Genomic DNA, 19,200 nt, shown 5'->3' with positions numbered 1-19,200 from the left:
AAATCATTATATACCTGACACTTGAGAAGAAGAATTCACTCACCGTATGTTTACAAGAGAACCGATTAATTTTTTTCCTTCACAAACTATCCATTGTATAAGCAAGTAACCGGCAACAAATTTGTAATTCTACTGTGTGAGCATTTCAAACATTTCATTTCACCATTTGTGTGAGCATCGGTTAAAATTTGCATTGAACAATTTTTAATTTGCATTTTATCGGTATCGTGCCATGAGAGAATGCTAATAATTGAATGGAAATTAGCAAATCAGCATTAGTGGGGTTGATTTTTGACAAGCCATACATACCTAATTGAAAAATTCTTCCTCCAGCAATTTGCTGCTTCATCTAGTACAAATTGAACGACGGATTATATATATTAATGAGAGAAAATATTTTTGCAAATGAGTGATGTGCAAATTAACATGTCAAATGCAGAAGCTTTCACCAAAACAACAACACCAAAGCTTTTTTCCAAGTTGTGAGTCATCAAGAGTGTGTGCTTTGTTTTTTCACATGACTCATAGCTGACTGTTGCTGCTTTCAAAAAGAAATGGCGAGCAAACAATTTTGCAAGCAATTTTTAAATAATAAACAATCAAACAAATATTTTATATCAAACGTAATTTTTTCAAAGCTAAAAGTTTGAAGTATAAACAGACAGACAGATAGATGGACAGATATGTGTGTTGTGTGTGTGTGAAGAATGGCTGAAATGTAGAAATAAACGGTGAGTGAAGAAGGATGATGGATGATGATATATATTTGTTTATTGTCAAGTGGACAGACAGATCAGTAGACTTGTTATCCGACTGGGCATGTTGGTTTTGTCAAGCTCAGCTGACGTGTTGGTTTTTATAGACGATTGCCCAGTTTTGCCACACTGATGTATGAGAAAGAGAAAGAGAGTAGGAGCACACGATGCCAGACCGGACGTTAGATGTCAAATCACAAAGCATGATTAATAATCGGCGTATTTAATTAAAAATAAACCGCACTGGTGAGAAAGCAGTCGAAGGAAGATATGTTCTGTTATAAATTTCATGCACGTTTCCGTTTTGTCATTTTGAAATTGATTCTCAATTCAACAGCTTGAATGATGAAGGTCCGTCTGTCCGTCCACTCAGTACGACTAGGTTCTAGGTGTTGAAGCAAAAAGCCAATTTCAGCCGGATATCCGGTTGCTTCGAGAAGAAAAAGCATAAACTCGTTTTTGTACACCTCTACATCATTGGACCGGAAAAGTTTCGCTTTGCCAAAACAACGCCGCCGCTACTGCTGCTGCTGCTATTGCTGTTGTTGTTGCTGTTGCTAGTGCTGCATCTGGACATGAAAATTTCAACTTCAAGCTAGCTAGCTGCTGATCAGCTCGCTTGGTGCTGCTGTTTGGTGTTGAAATGAAACTGCTGGTTGGGATGGTTGGTCAGCGTAGGCGAAACGGTGCTGGTCACGTAGGTGGAACCGAAATTGAACATGGAAAATTTGTTCCCGGCGCCGGCTTGTCTGCTCGGTTGTTGTTGCTGTTGGGCTGCATCCGAACTGGTGAGGCTTTGGTGATGGCTATCTTCGTGACGTCTGAAGTCGACTTTGCGTTGAAAGGCACGGCCACAAAGTCCGCAGACGAATGGCTTCAGGCCCGTGTGCTTGCGAGTGTGCGTGATCAAGTTGGACGACTGGCTGAACGCTTTACCGCAAATTTTACACTTGTGCGGTTTTTCTCCTAAATGGAATAATTTTTTGGTTACAAAATGCAGTTTCCGTTGAGAAAAAAAAACAAAACATATCCACTTTAATTGTGCAAAATTGTCAAATAAATATTACATATTGTTCTGTTAAAGTTGATAACTTTTGATTATTATTATTATCATATCTATGAGTGAATATGCAAACATGGACAACAAACGAAGAGAAAAAGCTAATAAGCAAAACATCATTCAACGGTTATTTGAAATTGCTGCTGCAATAGATTGATTTGCATTTTTGCCTCATCATCATTATTAAAACATTGCTCAACATCACTCACATCTGTCGATTGATTATCGCTTTTTAAAAGCAATAAACAAACGATCTATTTGCACAGTGTCATTTATACATTTATTTGTTTGCATTGTTTTAAAATTGTATTTTTAATAAGCAAAATCATTTAACAAAAATAAAAAAAAGAAAAGCACTTGCGCAATATTGGAATAATGTTGAATTTGCATTTCTGAAAATGCACAAACAAGCATTTTCAGAAATAAACAAGCAACGAAAAAAAAAATAGCTATCAGTATTTCTATATTTAATTTTGCTGTCTGCATGCAAGATAGACACAGACTGTCTGTCAATTAGTTGAAATATTTGATATGACATAAATCTTTGACAGGAGAAAATTTGAACAATCTGCTGTTAGTTAAGTGAAAAGGCGGCCAGTGTTTTTGTCGATTGACTAGGGCTGCTGCGGCTACTACACAACTACAACTGCTACTATTACTATTACTATTAACGCGTTGAAAGAGGAGCACTGTTTCGACTTTGATTTTTCAAACTATCCATTGATTTAGCCTATCAATGCCAGTGGAGCTGAAATCCCCTGGCGGCAAGATTTGCGTGAGTTTTGAATCCGTTGTACTGCAATAATCACAATTGTGAAATGGAAGATCCACTGCGTTGAGTTCATGGCTCGCTGAATTAGCTATTCTCCATGTTGGCTTGTGTTTTCTACTGACCGATGCTAATATTATTGGATGATGATGATGATGAAGAAGTCCGTGTGCAACAATGATCAATCGCGTCAACAGTTATCATAATCATCACAATTGCAATTTATGCACATTAAAGAATGCGTGAAACACAAGTGCACGGCTTTTGAAAGTGCTTGTTGAATGCTATGTAGAACAAGGCCTTTACGTGTTCATAACATTATCACAGTAGCTCAATCAAATGGTTACTTTTACAAATTCATATTCATGAAGAATTGCATTTTGAGCAGGTTGCAGTCTAATTTCAAAAATGGCCTTCGTCAAATTAAATAAATTGCACTCTTTTTATGCAATTCTCTTTCAACTTTTGTCTACAGCTAATGATATGGAAAAAAAATGAAAATTAATATCAATCAAGAAAAGAAAAACAAAAAATGAAAAATACTTATTATTATTTTTTTAAATAATAATAAATCACTCGCTTGATCGTTTCAATTTGATGAATCACTGATCAAAAGAAGTTACAAACAACTACCTGTAGGTTCTGACCTGTGGGAAAAGCTAATTTTTCATATATTTACTTTTAAATTGTTGTTTGTCTGAAATAGATTATGTGCTGTTCAATCAATTGCTTTCAATTATATTTTTCAAAAAAAAAAAAGAATTCCCCCCGCTATTTCTACATCTTCGCTTGGAAAAATGAAGTGTTGAAGCAAAGCAAATTTTTGGAAAAAAAAATAGTGAGCTGTCAAAGAGTTTGAAAAATCATTTCATACTGCTTGCTATTGCGTGAACAAAGAAAATAAATGTGAATTGTAACTTGCAACAACAGATGGCAAACGAACTTTCCCACCGTAAAAAATTATTCTTCTTCAATTGAGAAACACTTGCTGAAAATGTGTAAAATTTTTCTTGTGAACAAGCTGCGAAGCTACCAGTTGAAAGCACCGAAAGGAAACAGTGGATAGATGGATGATCGTTTTTTTTTTCATTTTTGGAATCAGTTTTCCCAAATGTCAAAGTGCTTGATATTTTCGATTAATTTGATTTGAATTGAAATGAATTGAATTCAATTGAATTGAATGTATGGTGAAATTATGAAATTAAAAACGTTTTTGAAAATTTCGATTGTTTTAAAAGTGAAAGTGAAAGCGTTTCTTTGTAAAGTTTTGTCCGCAGATGAGCCGATGAGCTGTGGAAAGCTTTCTGGCAAATAACCCCCCCCCCCAACATTCCCAACGCAGATGGTTGGTCAACTGGATCGACACTGCCTGACATTGCTTGTGAACATGCATATCTTTTGCATATTAATATTAATTTTTAATTGTCAGCATCCGTGTTGGAAGAAACACAGATTGGAAGTGTCATGCTGACCAATGTCCACGTCCAATTAGTGATATCGGCACTTCTGGGAACAAGTGCAACGACGAACAAAAAGCTGCTCTGGACGTAGGTAAAATCTGCTTTTGCGTGCAAATAGATGGCAAGCAAATGCGCATGGTCGTTGACGCGTTAACGTCAACCGACAACGTGATTGCACTACCATTAATGAATAATCACAGAGCGCCGGCCGGAATGACAAGACAAGCGCGCGCAGATTCATTTCGGAAAGTGCCGGCGATTCGTGGTCACCTACCGTGATTGAGCTAGTAAATTTATAAGCTGAGAATAGTCACAAGTCTGTGAGGAAAATCGAGAACACGGATGATTAGAAATGAGATGAAAAGAAAACGACAGAAAAGCTCATTCGAAGAGGAAGAAGCTCACCATTACAGTACGAACAAAATGAATCATTACCCGTGTGGATGTAGGTGTGCTTTTTCATGTCAGACTTTTGGTGGAATCGTTTGTCGCAATAGGGGCAGGCGTAGGGTCTGGTGTCGGTGTGGATCATCAGATGAGTGCTCAAAGTGGATGATCGTTTGAAAACTTTGCCACATTGGGAACATTCGAACGCTTTTTCATTTGCATGCGTACTGCGATGTTGCGTGAGACTAATTTCGTGGCCAAATGTCTTGTTGCATTTTTCACAAGCAAACGGCTTCCGACCTGCGTGAGCTCTTCTCACGTGCACCTGAGATAGATAGTAGTAAATTCAGTTCATTTTTGTTGTTGCTGTCGTTGCTGCTGCTGAAAGTTGAAAAGCTAATCTGGATACTTACCTCAAGACCATGAGAAGTGTTGAACCACTTTTGGCAGCGTACACAGGAAAAAAGATCACCAGATGAACTAGCCCAACTTTCGGGATACAGCAAAGCACTAAGTGAACTCTGGTTTGACGCAGACAGTGTTGATCCCATTGTCATTTCTGCTGTGGATGTTACTGTTGGATGTTCTTTTGTTATAATAAACTGTTGTTGTTGCTGTTGTTGTTGTTGTTGCTGCTGCTGTTGTTGTTGTGTGTGTTGCTGTTGCTGACTGTAATGCTGCAAATACCACGACAGACGTTGATAAGTGATGAGATTGATTAGATGACTTTGAAACTGCCAGGCATTCCAGAGCGATCCGAGCGGGCTGAGCGTGGTAGGCAAAGTGGACGTTGGCCAAACTGAATGCTGCTTGTTGTCACCGTTGGATAGAACATGCAAAGACGAGTGCCCATTTCGTTGAACAGTGGATCCACCCGAACCATTGCCATCTTGCTCTAGTAAAGCGCTTATGCGGTAGCTTGTTGCTTTGTTATTTTTGTTCATGCTTCTCTGTGCAATTACCGCTATTATTACAAGCTAGACGAGCGGAACCGTTCGTTTGTTTGATACTGCTCTGCTGTCAGCTAGAAAACTTTCTAGACGCTTAATCGTGACGGGCATGGATTTGGCCGGGCGCTGCCAATCAGCGTTGTCGTGGTGGGCGGGACCGACGATGGTGTCGGCCAATGAACGTCGGTGCGTGATATCTGTGAGACCAGACGCATCTGGACCATTATATCTGGTTAGATCGACACCGGCGTGATTGCAGCTGAGCTAGGAAAAGATTCGATCAAGGCCCTCTCGTCGACTCTGGTTACAAAACACACCAGGAAATTTTTGATTTTCATTGTTTCTTTTGTTTTCGATTTCTGAAATCTTTTTTTTAAATTCAAGTCACTCTTTCATCAGATTATGTTAAGGGCTAATTAAATTGACTTGTTTGTTTGTTCTGGTTTGCCCTTTTCGCCACTAAACAGTGCTGTATGTAGATTTAACTTTCAACGTCATGCAATCTCATTTCTTCAAGCACTCGAAATTATTCAAAATTATGCTTAATGGGATCATATTTCAATTAAACGTTCGAATGTAGAACGCAATCTTGTATAAATGTTTGCCGTGAACATGAAACATTTGCATAGTTGTTCATTTGCGTAAAAATTTCATTTTCCAACGCTACAACTGTCAAAAAATTTGAAAACTGCAAACCATGATGATAACTGCCTTAATGAATAATTCACTAACTGACCATAGTTGTACGTACATTCGTAACATGCGGTTTCTGTTATTGAAAAACCTTTGTCAATTACACCAGAATGCAGATTAATGTCTGCATAACGTAACGTAGCATAATTTTTTTTCATAATAAACACTATTCATCATAATAAATGTGATGAATTTACTGACCATTTGCGATCTGGTCTAAAACAGGTACTCTATAACCACTGCAGAAGACATGTTCCATTTGATAATGATTTCTTGAAATGATAATGACACAGAGAAGTGATTTTTGTCCATTTATTTGGTCCAGTTTATTATTATTAATTTAAACCTCATTATCATGTAAAACTGTTCAGGCGATACTTGTTTAGATCTTTTGGTTTCACTACTGTGACTAGAAAAAGAAGGGTCGACAGTGATTGCATGCAATTGATAAGCTAAGATAAGATTAAATGGTTTTTAATTTAAATTGGAACAGATATCATTCTTACCCAACCAAAACGTCTCCACCGACTGCATACTTGCAGCATAGCTCAAAAGTAGACATATAGTAGACAGATTTCCAGTAATTTTCAATTAAGAAAGAAAAAATACAGGTCATCTCTATAAAAAAAATTCATATTCATAAATTGGTATATTATTAAATAATGGTTATTCATTGAAATGTTTTTCGAATTTTGTTGTTCCATGCTTTGCTTAGGATTTTGCTTTATTGAATATTTCTTTCGATATAATTTTCATTTTATCAATATCATTTTTAATAAAAGAAAAAGCAAATCGGCTGCGTATGATCAACTTAAACAACATGGAAAAGTTCAGTTGCCTAAAAATGATAATAAGAAGTTCTGCTGCATGTCAGAGCAGTATAATTAAATGTCAATTTGAATTTAAAAATACAGATGAAATGAAAATACTCTTCAAGCAGTACAATCAAAACGCCGAAGACAGTCATAAATTGTGAATAAATGAAAATGAATTCCCAAAGTGTGTAGAACTTGAATGAATGAATGACCTTTTCAAAACACTTGCCAATAAATAAAATATGTTAATTTGCGTTTTCTGATAGTTTATATTTGTTTTAAAATTATTGCCGTTATTAAAAATTTGAACCACTTCTATTTTGCCTGATAAAAGTCTAACCTTTCAGCCGTTAAGTTGTGCAATTAATAATGAGCAGTTTAGATGAAATAAATTGAATGTTTGAATGTGCTTACTTTAGCAAAATTGCAATGCTACACAATCATGAACAGCAACAACAACAACAATTTGTATGGTGCAACAAGTTGAATAAAAAAGAAAATGTTGTGTGAAAAAAGTTTAAAATGTTGACAGTTGAACACCATAAATAAAGCAGAATAGTTGAAGCACAGAATTTTTGACAAGATGCTGAAAATCAGTTAGTTGCCTGCGAATTATTTCGTCTTGGCAAAAACAGTTGGTTGAATGTCAAATTTATTGCAAACACCAATAAAATAATTTCTACTCGGAAAAGATTTTTCACGCTTTGCTGCTTGAATATCTTCTTTTAAAGCTTATTGCCATAATCTATTGTTTCGTATTGAACTATTAGTTCAGGATGATTGCTTCATTATGAATCGTAAATTCAATTGATGATGCTTTCCTGTCAAGCTTTTAAACAATTCTCAAATAATTTCACTGTTTCCATATATGTATCTATAGTATAGGTGAAGGATATTTTTTTACTGAATATATATTGTTTAATGTTTCAAAATAAAAAACTCAAAAGTACTTGCTGCAATCAAATTTTGATGAAATTCATTTTTCAAAGAGGTATCTCTTTTTTTGTTAAATAAAAGTTTAATTGTTTCGCTGATGCATCCAAACACAGTACAACAACCAAGCCCACTGAACAAACACATAGTGTTTAGAATTATCATATGCAAATTGTTTTGTTCAATTTCTCAATGTGTTGACCGTTGTGATCAGGATGATAAAATGAATGTGAATGATTTAAAACTTACACTCATCTCTTGATTAGTGAAGTTCTGTTTTACGTTTACAAGTCTCAGAGGATTAGTGTGCAACGTGACAAAGTGGAAGTGGTTTAAAATTTTCCAACAACACTTCAACATATGCCACCGACGATTAACAACAACAGCACAACTCGAGCTGGTACAACAAATTCTCTGTATGCGCATGTACTGTGAATTCAACGGAGACAACGAGCACGGAAAGAATTTTTTGGTTAAAAGCAAATTATGGACGGTCAAATGCCCAAGGGGAATCAATTGACGTCGGTGCACATTCTACCGTGATCTTCTGCCGATTGTCGATGACAATATTACCGTGCCACGTTGGTCGTGTTCTTCACACTCTGATTTACACCAGAGCATAATAATTCTTTCCTCTTCTCATACACATACACCGATATTAGCTTTCAAATACTTTCACCAACTTCTGAAAGCTTTACTCGACTTTACTCAAGATATCCCGTTGAAAAGTGATATCGGAAAAGGTGGAAAATTTGGAATTTTCCAAATCAATATAGTTTCGGGCAAGACGTACCTGCCTTTGGGATAATATAACAGAAGTCGACATTAATGTTTAACGGTCATTTTCATTGCTTCCTTTCGGCAAGAATTCATAATATTTTTTATTATTGGATTCAAGAAAATTTTTTTTTATCTTTTTCATATTCAACAAATCGAAATGAGTTCAATTTATTTCCAACTGCTGTTCACATTGAAAGAAACACAAACACTTTTTACACGTAAAATGGCACTATTCAAGCGATCACTTTACAAATAAATAATATTAAAAATCAATTTGAACATCCACTTGTTTGGTAAAGAGGATCATTGAATTGTTCCTTGAATCCGGAAGACTAACTCTTCGCTGCTGTTGTCTAATCAAGCTATTTTCAAGCTAATTCAAATGACCACCAACAGTTTCATTTGTTTTTTTTCTGAATTTATAATAAACAACTGCATTATATTTCAATATTTTCAAGCAGTACTTTTTCGACTGTTGGTTGATTGGTGGGTTGGTTGGCTGAAATTTGCAAATGAAATTCGAATACACACGCGAATAGTGAATGCTAATTAGCTGCTGTCCGTCGGTGCGTTCGTTCGTCGACCGGCAACATCGCTCTTGTTGCTTGCTTGCTGGTGGTAAAGAAAAAATCTCTTCTTGTTCAATGTGATCGATTGGTTGGCCGGTCTTAAAATGCATACTGTAATCAGAGACGGCCGTAATCATTATTTTCATACGGATAATAAAATTTCAGCTTGAGCAAGGTGTTGGTGTTGGAAGCGCGCGGCATTTAATCACGAAATGCCTCTTGACGGCACATCTTGGCGGCTAGCGCTAATTTCGACAGCTAATTGCATTTGCTTGTGAAAGCGGTCTGACCGACCGGCCACTTGATTCAACACAACAACGTGTCAACGCGCTTTCATTTACCCCAAACCGAGCGGCTCTTGCTTGGTCAGCCTAGCCAAAAGCGGTGCCCGTCAATCATCTTGTCAACGCTCCCCCCTGATTTGACTAATCCGTTCTTGGGACGCGTTCTCGGATCGACCGCCAATGTAATACGATCGTTGTTGTAGCTTCTGTGATCAATCTTCACCGCACCGCACTCCACACCCATCCATCCATCCATCCATCCACTGTCCTTCCTTCAGCTCCTCCTCCCCCTCCCCCTCCACCTCCTTTTACCCCACCCCCCGCTGACGACCATTAATTGTTTCAAATAAATATTGAAAATGGGATTTCCAAGCTTGCAAATTTCCTGCTATTTACAATTTCCATCTCATTCATCTTCTCTGATTGCTTTTTTCTCTGCTATCGACAAAGTGAAAAAATGCCACAACAATTGTACAAACAACAACGTGAAAAAGGAAGAAAAATATTCAAATAGAATTAATGTTGATTTCAATTTTTCAATTTATTAATTATTAAAAATATACAATATGTCCACTTACCAAAACATTTTTCAAATCATTTCAGTGAACTGCCGTCCCATAATTTTGTTAAATGCCAACTGATGCTTCTTCCATCTTCTCTGTTGCTTTACTCAGTGCCATCACCAATCGGCCACTGATCCAAACTGAAACTGTCTCAGTTAACTGAAAGGTGCGAAAATTGATTTGTAAAAAATTTGCATAAACCTGTCCTCTGCTTCTTCAGCAATGCGCAAAAAGATTGAACGGAAGTTGAAATGGGAAATTTTCTTTCTCTAGCAAAGAAATCATATTTGAAATTTCACAACAGCTCTAATAAGTTGATTTGAAAAGAAAATATACAATTGCAAAATTAATTAATTAATTAATGTTAAATAAATGAATTGAAACTTGTTTTGATGAAAGCACGCCCGTGCGCCCAACTTAACAGTATTACTATTATTATCATTGTACAACGTAAATTTTCAATTATTATTTAAATAATAACTTTTGTATTGTTCGTGTGAATATTGAAAATAGGCAAATTTGATCTGTATTATAAATTAAAAGAAAAAGGGTTCGAAAAATTGTCGCCCGCTTTCTTCACATTTAACATTTTCTATGCAAATTTTCAATGCCAATAAATCAAACCACCTACGTCAAGTTGCTTGAATTCATCTGGCTCGATTAATTTTCAATAAATTGTTTGCACATGATATAAATGTACAATTTTTTCAAATTTAAATCTTTTTTTATTTCTTCATTTCCCAAGATAAATTATAAAATCTTTAACAACTTTGTCGAAAGAACTGCCCAATGCCGGAAGGTGAAACAAGGTGATGGAAATTGCCTATGAAAAAGCTAGCAAAATCCATATCAACGAACGAAAGCCCATTTTGGCCAGGTGCAATCTTTTCATTGCCAGCTTCATCGGTAGCCGCCAGCAAGAAGTGTTTGTGAACACCTAAAAGTACTGTAACAATTTGATTTAATCAAGTAAATTACCAGAGGGGAGCCAAGCCAATTACTTTTACATAAATTAGAAAATCGACTTAAATATTTATATAACCAGTTTATACAAACCATTTACAAATAATTGTTAAAATTGAAGTTTGTATTTTTTTTCTTCTTCTTCTTCTTTCTGAATTTCACTTATTTTTCCTAAATTGAATAATTTCATTTAAAAAAATTATTAACAAATAAAAAAAACAACATTCATGATTACTTTTTCAAATCACGCTGTTGATCTGTCAACTGTTTAAAATTTAATAAGATCACATGCGCAAATGAAGCAGTTTCACTTACGTTTCATCAATGAATTATCATAAATATGCATGCAAATTTTGCAACATATTCAATTCATCGATTTCACCTTGAATGTGGGTTATTTTTGAAGTCGAATTTCACAGTGAGCTACGCGTGATTTCTGCTCGCTTTGTCGTCATTGTCGACACGATTGGTGTTACGTCAATCAGATCAAAACTTCTCCACCACTTTTGATCCAAGTACCATGTCATCAGCGGTGGTCATTTACAGACAGGATAAGGATAGATTGACAGCACTGCAAATAAAAATGCCAATCCCACGCCAACTTTTCAAACGACATTTTCATGCCAGAGTTTATGCAAAGCAAAAAAATCCCTGAGACAAAAAGACAAACTTTATAATATAGCTTGTTGGGATTTGTTGTAGACATTTTCGTTGAATGCAATTCAAGCAAGTAACCGTCATTTATCAATTTCTTGAAAATAAATTAATTCTTCATCATTCGATGAGGAAATTTTCCAACTGCACGCGCCTAACATTGTGAAAGCTAGAAATATCCAATGCACTGTCGTCGTTGTGATCACTGTTACTTGTAAGGTTGATCTGTTTGAATTTTGATTATCTTTTTTTTCGTTTGTCTAAAACAAAAAGAAAAAGCAAATCAAAATTCAACAGCACAACAATTACTTGTATCAATAATTCCCTAATATGCAAATTTATGTACAAAATATCGGTATTTATAAACAGTAAGAAAGTGAAAAATTTGATTATTGTATTGAAAAGGCTTATTTGGCGCACAGGCGTCAAATTGAAATCTGACGTTGCAAAGTTTCATTTTCGTCGTCAATTAACAGTCAAAATGGATGGCGCAAAAGCGCATTACAATTGTGAAGCAGAATCAATTTTCACCGTGATAGATTCACTCGATTACGCGGTATGTTTCCAATCATTTGGGACTTGGCCATTTAACAATGACAAGCTCGTGAATGGTTGCATTTTGTACTGAATTTTAATCAAAATATATAAATATATACATTTTGCTCCTTTGAAAATGTTTCCCTTTGTTAATCATCATCAAATGACATTTAAAAAATCACCATTCGTATTCTTTTATTATTATTAATTACTTTTATATTAGTTTTGTATACCAATCTCTATTTGCAATATTTCTTACTTAATCAGTTCTCTCCTTATTATTATTATTATCATTATTAAATCACATTCCTTAAAATTTTACATATTATTTTTTGCAGTTAATTTTACCAAAGTAGTTGTCATTGTTAAAAACTGCTGCATTTTGTCGCATCAGTCGATCATCCTGGACCGATGCGTTTCTTTACACTGTCTGTACATCAATTACTAATCCACTTTGACCGCTAGCAAATGCAATTATGACGGTATTACAATTTACTGAAACCGACACTGAAATGTAAGATTAGGCTTCTGATGAGTTGAACAACTTATTACATACATACACACACATGACAATATGCGCACAGCTTCGCAGATGGGCCTTTAGAAACAACAATCTCACAAACTGATACACTTCTGATTCATCAGCTATTGACAACAGTCGAATCAACTGCTGCTAATATATTTGATTTTAAAACCTCAATATTCAGAACCTTTCATCTTATCCCACCGTCTATTTCATCTTATTCTACGCTCCTTATCTGAAGACCTGCTCTGTTATCGCATTTTGGTTAACAATCAATTTGGATTCTTTGTTCTACTGAAAAGCTGCTAATTCATCATCACATTAAAAAATATGATTTAATAAGAAAAAAACCAAAGCAACTGTTAACTATGCAAAATTTAATTCTCAACTTTGTAACAGAATCTTAATACAGTAGAGATGTAATACTTGCAAATTCCAAATCCGGTACTGGCATTCTGTATAAATTAAAACATGCCACAATTTTAAACAAAATCTTAAGTTTGAGCCGTAAATTAAAAAAAATTCTTAATTTAAAATACATTTAAATAATTAACATAAAAATTAAACAACAAAATACTTTGAAATATCGAATAAATTTTTCAAAAGAACCTGCTTTTCAAATTTGCAAAAAAATTTATTTAAATACCAAATACCATTCGACTAAAATCGATAAAAAATATCGAACATGATGAAAATGAATGTGAATTTGTGAAATTTTTTTGATGAAAAAAAATTCTTTTTTTTTCAATAACTTTTCAAGCATTAAACAAGTTAGCTAGATGTGTTCGTTGGCGTTTGTGTTTGCACACGCAAAACGTCCTCCTCTTTGTCTGTACGAGTGATTGGTGCTACAACGCAGGAGGAAACAATTTACAATATTTATGAAAAGAAGTGAAAAATCAATGTAATTTTCGAAATGATTATTCATAAATTGTAATAAAATTTTATGCATTTTGAACAGAAGCTAACACGAAACAATGAAGCGCTTAACGAAACATATCCACTGGAAAACTTTGAAGACAGAGTTGAATAAAGGAGAATAAAATACAGTTGACAACAGACTTTCGATTTGACGAGAAAAGAAAAAATTAATTAATAAAACACACATCAAGCCATTACAATAAAGTGATAGAATGCAGCAACAGAACCGCAATTCGTTCGTTATTTCCTCAACAAGCCCATCATTAACATCGAAGAAATAACCGCAAAAACGAAAACTAACAACTCACTCGAAGTATATAATTCCCCTGATTTGAATAGCCTCTTTTTTTTCTGGTTTTATTTTCTGTGAAAGCATCTGAAGAAGCAATTCTGAATAAACTGGATATCCTGCAACAACATTCGGCGCAACTTTGTTAAGGTTGAGAAAAAAAAATCACAACGTGACCACACAACAACAACAACAAACAACACATTAAATTCGTTTACGTTCAGTGATAAAGCATCTAATAAAATTGATTATAGTTTAAAGTGAAAAGAGAAAAAAAGTCAAATAATTTTCTCATCCAGTACATGAAAGTGAAATATGATTGATAAGAGAAAGGAAGAGATGAGGAAATAATTTTATTAGCCGATCTCAGCCGTTAAGTAAAAGTACACAGCTAACTGAACCGGAAAATAGAATATCATCTAGCTATAAATTGTTTGTTTGCGAGTTAATCTTAAATCAAGCTATGTTCTGATAAATAGCATCAGTAGAGATGCTGAGCTTCTGGACAACTGGTCAAGACAGTAGTGACCAAGCGCATTGTTCAGCAGCACCTTGTGCTTTGTGGTGGTCAATCGATGACAAAAGACCGTTGCATTGTTCAACGATAAACGAACGAACGAACAGATTGCCGCCGCTTTTAGTAATTCTGACAACAAGTTCATCTTGCAAACGATGATCATGATTATTATTATTATTATTATTATTATTATTATTATTATAGTGATGATGATGATTCTAGCTTGGCATAAGATTCGATCGTCTGTTCGTCTGCCTCGTTATCGTCTCGTCCGTTCAGTATAGATTGTGCTGAAAAGTATTCATGCTCCAATAGAGAAAGAGAGATAGGCGGTTCTTTAGGTTGTAAAAGTCTATCTGACTGCCGCCTTTTGACCAACTGCTGCTGCTTATTGCTGCTGGCTGCAGTTGCCATTGCTGCTACTGCTGCTGCTTATTGCTGCTGCTGCTGCTGCTGCTGCTGCTTATTGCTGCTGCTTCTTCAGCTTTCCACACAGCAGCTAGGTTTGAAATCGAACAAAGAAGATCAAAACACAACACACCTCTGTCTCTTTCTCTGTATTTCTGCTTTGTCCACGCCCTGCCAGCAGTTCCAATCGTTCACTGCTATGGGATTCAGAAGACCATTGCCAAGGTTGACAAAAAAATAGTATGGGATGGATTGTACAAAGAAGCTCGTTGAGCGTCGTTCTCGTCACTGCCGTGCTTCTTCTCTTACCCGCAGGTAAATTCACATTAATATTTTTTACATAATAATCATTTTCCCCGCTGTTGATCCCACTCACTGTGCTTGTGTGTTATGGAAATTGTCTTTCTGTACAATATTTTCTGCTTTTTGATGGATCATTTCAAATCATGCAGACAAAAAAAAACAACAACAACAAGCACCTCGGCAGAAAATCCTTTTCTTCACTGCAAATCTTTTTATATAAACTTTTTTCTTCTTTCATTTTCAAACTGTGGCATTTACAAAAATTATTCTTTTCAATTATCCATTCGACCTCTTTTGCACTTGTTTCCCAGCTTATAACAAGATAAACAAAGCTCCGATCGATCGATCAAAGCCGCCCGCATGCAAACCTTGCAAGTTTGTAATTAGCACCGTTCAAATGTTCAAGTCACGTGTCGCTTCCAATGGGACACTTGATCCGGCGGATTGAACAATTTTCCTTTTCCAACTAAGAGCGCGAATGTACACATTCTGTACACAAGTAGGATAATTTAAACTGACAAAAATATCACTCATCACCAGCAATAGTGAATGGATACTTCTACTATACGTGTGTCGACTATGCTGCGAAATGCGAGTGAAATTTTTTCAACTTGTTCATAAAATAATAAACGACAACATTTGACCGAGAAAATCAGACAAGAGGGAAAATTATTTTCATCATTCTATATATTGATTGGAAAAATTATTTATCAAGATGTCAATTTTACAAATATATTCTTATTATTATTATTATGAAATTTTCAAATGGCAAAATCGATATTTTATTAATTTGTTTGTTGTTGATCATTTACGAAATCACCGCCAGAAATAGCAATCAAGCAAGCATGAACATTCGCTTCAAACATTGGAATTCATTGGAAATATAAATAATAATAAATAAATAAATAAAATTATCCAAAGCTATATCCCATGTCACGAATCGATTTGGCCTCAAGTTCACTTTCATTTGAGCGTGAAAACGAACCACTTGATGTGAGAAGAAGAAGAAGAAGAAGAAGCATCGTATGAGCACATTTTTTTCACTTGTATAATAAATAATAAAATCGACTGACGTTGTAAAAGAGTTGATACAAAATTTGAAACTGAATTTACTTTTTTTCTCAACGAAAGTTTAGTTCATTATTTCCTTCGACGAAAGATTCACTTTTATCAAACAACGTGAAAAAAATGTTGCTGCCTCATGAAATGACAAATGAATCAATTATGCATGCACAAAAAAGAAGCATGTAGACTCGAGAAACGCAGCTCACCAATAACAATTGGGTTAATTGGTGAAAAATATTTCAAATTTCCCCCATTTAATCTTATTATGTGTGTGTTGTAGTTGTTTTTTTTGAATTTGAAAATCCGTCGAGATTGTTGTGTGTATTTTAGAAGAGAAGAGAAAAATTCAAAAATGAATGTGAAAAAAAACATCAAACCCCATGAACACACCTTAAAAAGGAATTTATATCAATCAGTGAGTCAGTAAGTCAATCAATAAAAAAATATAAATAAATAAAAAGAGGAAGTGAAAGTGACATCACGAAAGAAAAAGCAAAACCAATGCACAAGCCCGGTTAGCTATTGCTTTCTGGAATCAAGTGCCGCGCAAATCGATACATCTCTTTCCGGCAAAATTAGCAGCAGCAGCAGAAAAGCTTGTGCTTTCTATTCACAAAAATGAAGAAGAAGATAAAGTAGAAGTAGAACATCCCTGATGCTATCGTTTGTATTCGAGTAGTAAAAAAGAAATTGATCGATATTGATTACAACAAGGTTGGAGAAAAGCGGCAATTTTTAATCACCCTGATTAAAAACCGACAATCCTGGTCACAACTATATTATAGATGTGAATTGTCAAAATGGAGGCCAAGTCGATCGATTTTGTACATTATTTTACTAAAATTACCCTTTCACAAATTCCAATTCCACAACACCGAAAAATCATCAAATAATACACAAAAAACCGATTGAAATTAAAATAATCATAAATAGATGAAATAATAGTATTGCATAAAAGCTGTGAATCATCGACGACGAGCAAAATATTAAATTCACAAATCTCAGCGTGAATGGGAAAATTTATAAAATAGAAGATGAAAGAATGAATCGTCCTATGCTAACGCGTCACTACCCCTCGTATATGTGAACAGCGACAATGAAAAGTTTATCAATTGAAAAAAATGAAATAATAATATTTCCTCTTTTCATTTTCTTTTCTTTTCATAATATAATAAGCACAGTGCAAAAGGGGGAATGTTAATTTTCCTGTTTTCTCTATGCCAATTTAAACTAATTTCTTCCTTTTTTTCCATTTCAAAGGTCTCTGCTTAACATGCTACGTGTGCAGTTCGATAAATCGATCGGATCCATACTGCGAGGACACGTTCAATACAGACTATCCAGGAGTGAATTATTTACAACCTGACTGTATGGCTTACAGAAAGGATCGCCGGGGATATTTTCCCGCTGACCACTGCATCAAAGTTTCCGGTGTTTCTAGTAAGTTGTACTTGTGTGTGTGTGTGTGTGTGTGTTTGGGATGTTGAAAGGGTGGGGTTATGATGCATTATAAATTTAAAAACTCAACTCCATAAGCTTAAATAGAATAATAAAACACCAGCGTCTAGTATATTATTATAAAATAATATGCTGACAAAGTAGATAAAAGATACAAATAACTTTTCAAGAATTTTCTCTTTTTTGCAACTTTCAATAAATTTTCTACTGATAAAAGACAACTGCTGTTCATTGTTTTCATTCTTTTCGAAAAAGTATATAACAAGCGAAAACAACTAGACAATTTCTGCTAGTTTTGCTTTAAAATAAAGACATTCAAGTTGCAGCAAGAGAACAAGAAAAGCAAACAAATAATCTTCCCTCAATGATACACTTTCATAATAAAAGCTAGTATTCAAAATTAAAAATCAATAAAAATTTTTTGAAAATCAGAACATGATGATTTTCTCATTTCAATGAAAATGAGTATTCTTGAGAGAAAAAACATTTACGCAAAATCTATCCGTTCGTATATTTTAGAGTTAAAAAAAAGTATACGTTTGGAATTAAAATTCACTAATCAACTTAAACTGAACATTTTTGAATTGCACTGACTATAATACAGTAAACACTTACTTATTGTCAAGTAGCATTTTGTTCGCGATGATTGCGTACATGAAAATTGTGTTGCAGCTGCGAATCGCAATTTTTCCGTCGTCGTACGTACGTGTGCAATGGACAGCGGGTCGTTGACGGCAGATACCGAAATTGTGCGCATGAGTCACTGCGGTCATTTTATACTCGACGAGCATTATTTCAGCGGTTGCGTGCAAACTTGCAGCACCGACGGCTGCAATTTGGCAATCCAAGCACGCCAGTCGCCTTCACTGTTCTGCAGCTCTGTGGTTGCATTCGTTTTCGGTGCATGGTTGATTGGTTGAGCCAAATTTTCAGGATTTTAAAGAAAAAATTCGCTTAAAACAAACAAACATATGAAAATACGTATAATATGCACTATTCAACAATAATATTTAATATTAACCACCATCGTTCATCGCTCCGCTGCTTACCGCTTGGTCATGCATAATGCAGTTAATGCTAACTTTATATCTTCATTTTTTCTCTTTAATATTGAACTGTACAAAAATACTACGTATAAATAAATAATAACGTTGAATTGATGCTGATTTCTTCATAAAAGTACTTTCTTCTCGGATAAAACAATTAGAAACATCATCACTTCAAGTAGTCGTAGTATTTTGTAAAACTTACAACAGCATGAAAATTGACCCGTACAATAAACAGGTACTTTGAGCAATAATAAAAGCCAATTTTTGTATTTCCATAAACAACTTTATCATGAAGTGCATTTCATTTCAAGCAAATGCTTCTTTTTTGCAATTCATCCATTTTAATCAATCGCCATCACTAATGAAACGTGGCATTTCTCGTCAATATACCGGGATAAATCGATATGCAACATTAGAGCTACTTGTTCAAAATTGAACATAACAATGTATGAAGTAAAAGTGAACAAACAACAACAACAACAACATTTGGTCCTC

The 19,200-nt window shown here is 34.9% G+C and overlaps 3 protein-coding genes across 3 annotated transcripts; 2 read left to right on the top strand and 1 right to left on the bottom strand.

Annotated features, from left to right (window-relative positions):
• Positions 1-1,365: 1,365 nt before the first annotated feature.
• Positions 1,366-4,756, bottom strand: Tsp_05962 (zinc finger protein; the record flags this gene model as incomplete). The annotated part of the gene is made up of 2 exons (XM_003380209.1): positions 1,366-1,721; positions 4,480-4,756. Coding segments are annotated over 2 exons (603 nt in total), but the record flags the coding sequence as incomplete, so codon positions are not given.
• Positions 4,757-11,975: 7,219 nt separating this feature from the next.
• On the top strand, positions 11,976-12,993 carry Tsp_05963 (conserved hypothetical protein). Its single transcript, XM_003380208.1, has 2 exons — positions 11,976-12,191; positions 12,880-12,993. The coding sequence occupies exons 1-2, from the start codon at positions 11,976-11,978 to the stop codon at positions 12,991-12,993; spliced, it is 330 nt and encodes a 109-aa protein (XP_003380256.1).
• A 2,079-nt stretch (positions 12,994-15,072) lies between these two features.
• Tsp_05964 (hypothetical protein) lies at positions 15,073-18,576 on the top strand. The gene is made up of 3 exons (XM_003380207.1): positions 15,073-15,145; positions 17,459-17,638; positions 18,329-18,576. Exons 1-3 carry the CDS (start codon positions 15,073-15,075, stop codon positions 18,574-18,576), a joined length of 501 nt encoding a protein of 166 aa, XP_003380255.1.
• Positions 18,577-19,200: the final 624 nt, after the last annotated feature.

This window comes from Trichinella spiralis (genome assembly GCF_000181795.1).
Source record: "Trichinella spiralis strain ISS 195 chromosome Unknown Scfld2, whole genome shotgun sequence".
In the NCBI taxonomy this organism is placed as follows: Eukaryota; Metazoa; Nematoda; class Enoplea; order Trichinellida; family Trichinellidae; genus Trichinella; species Trichinella spiralis.
Note: the sequence above shows the minus strand (reverse complement) of the source record. Positions and strands in the feature narration are given on the sequence as shown.

Excerpts from the sequence above, each read along its gene's own strand:
- Tsp_05963 (XM_003380208.1), top strand. The coding sequence starts at position 11,976 with ATGTACAAAATATCGGTATTTATAAACAGTAAGAAAGTGAAAAATTTG. Across the intron at positions 12,192-12,879 it reads TAGATTCACTCGATTACGCG|AACCTTTCATCTTATCCCAC; the intron begins GTATGTTTCCAA and ends CTCAATATTCAG.
- Tsp_05964 (XM_003380207.1), top strand. The coding sequence starts at position 15,073 with ATGGGATGGATTGTACAAAGAAGCTCGTTGAGCGTCGTTCTCGTCACT. Across the intron at positions 15,146-17,458 it reads GCTTCTTCTCTTACCCGCAG|GTCTCTGCTTAACATGCTAC; the intron begins GTAAATTCACAT and ends TCCATTTCAAAG. Across the intron at positions 17,639-18,328 it reads CAAAGTTTCCGGTGTTTCTA|CTGCGAATCGCAATTTTTCC; the intron begins GTAAGTTGTACT and ends ATTGTGTTGCAG.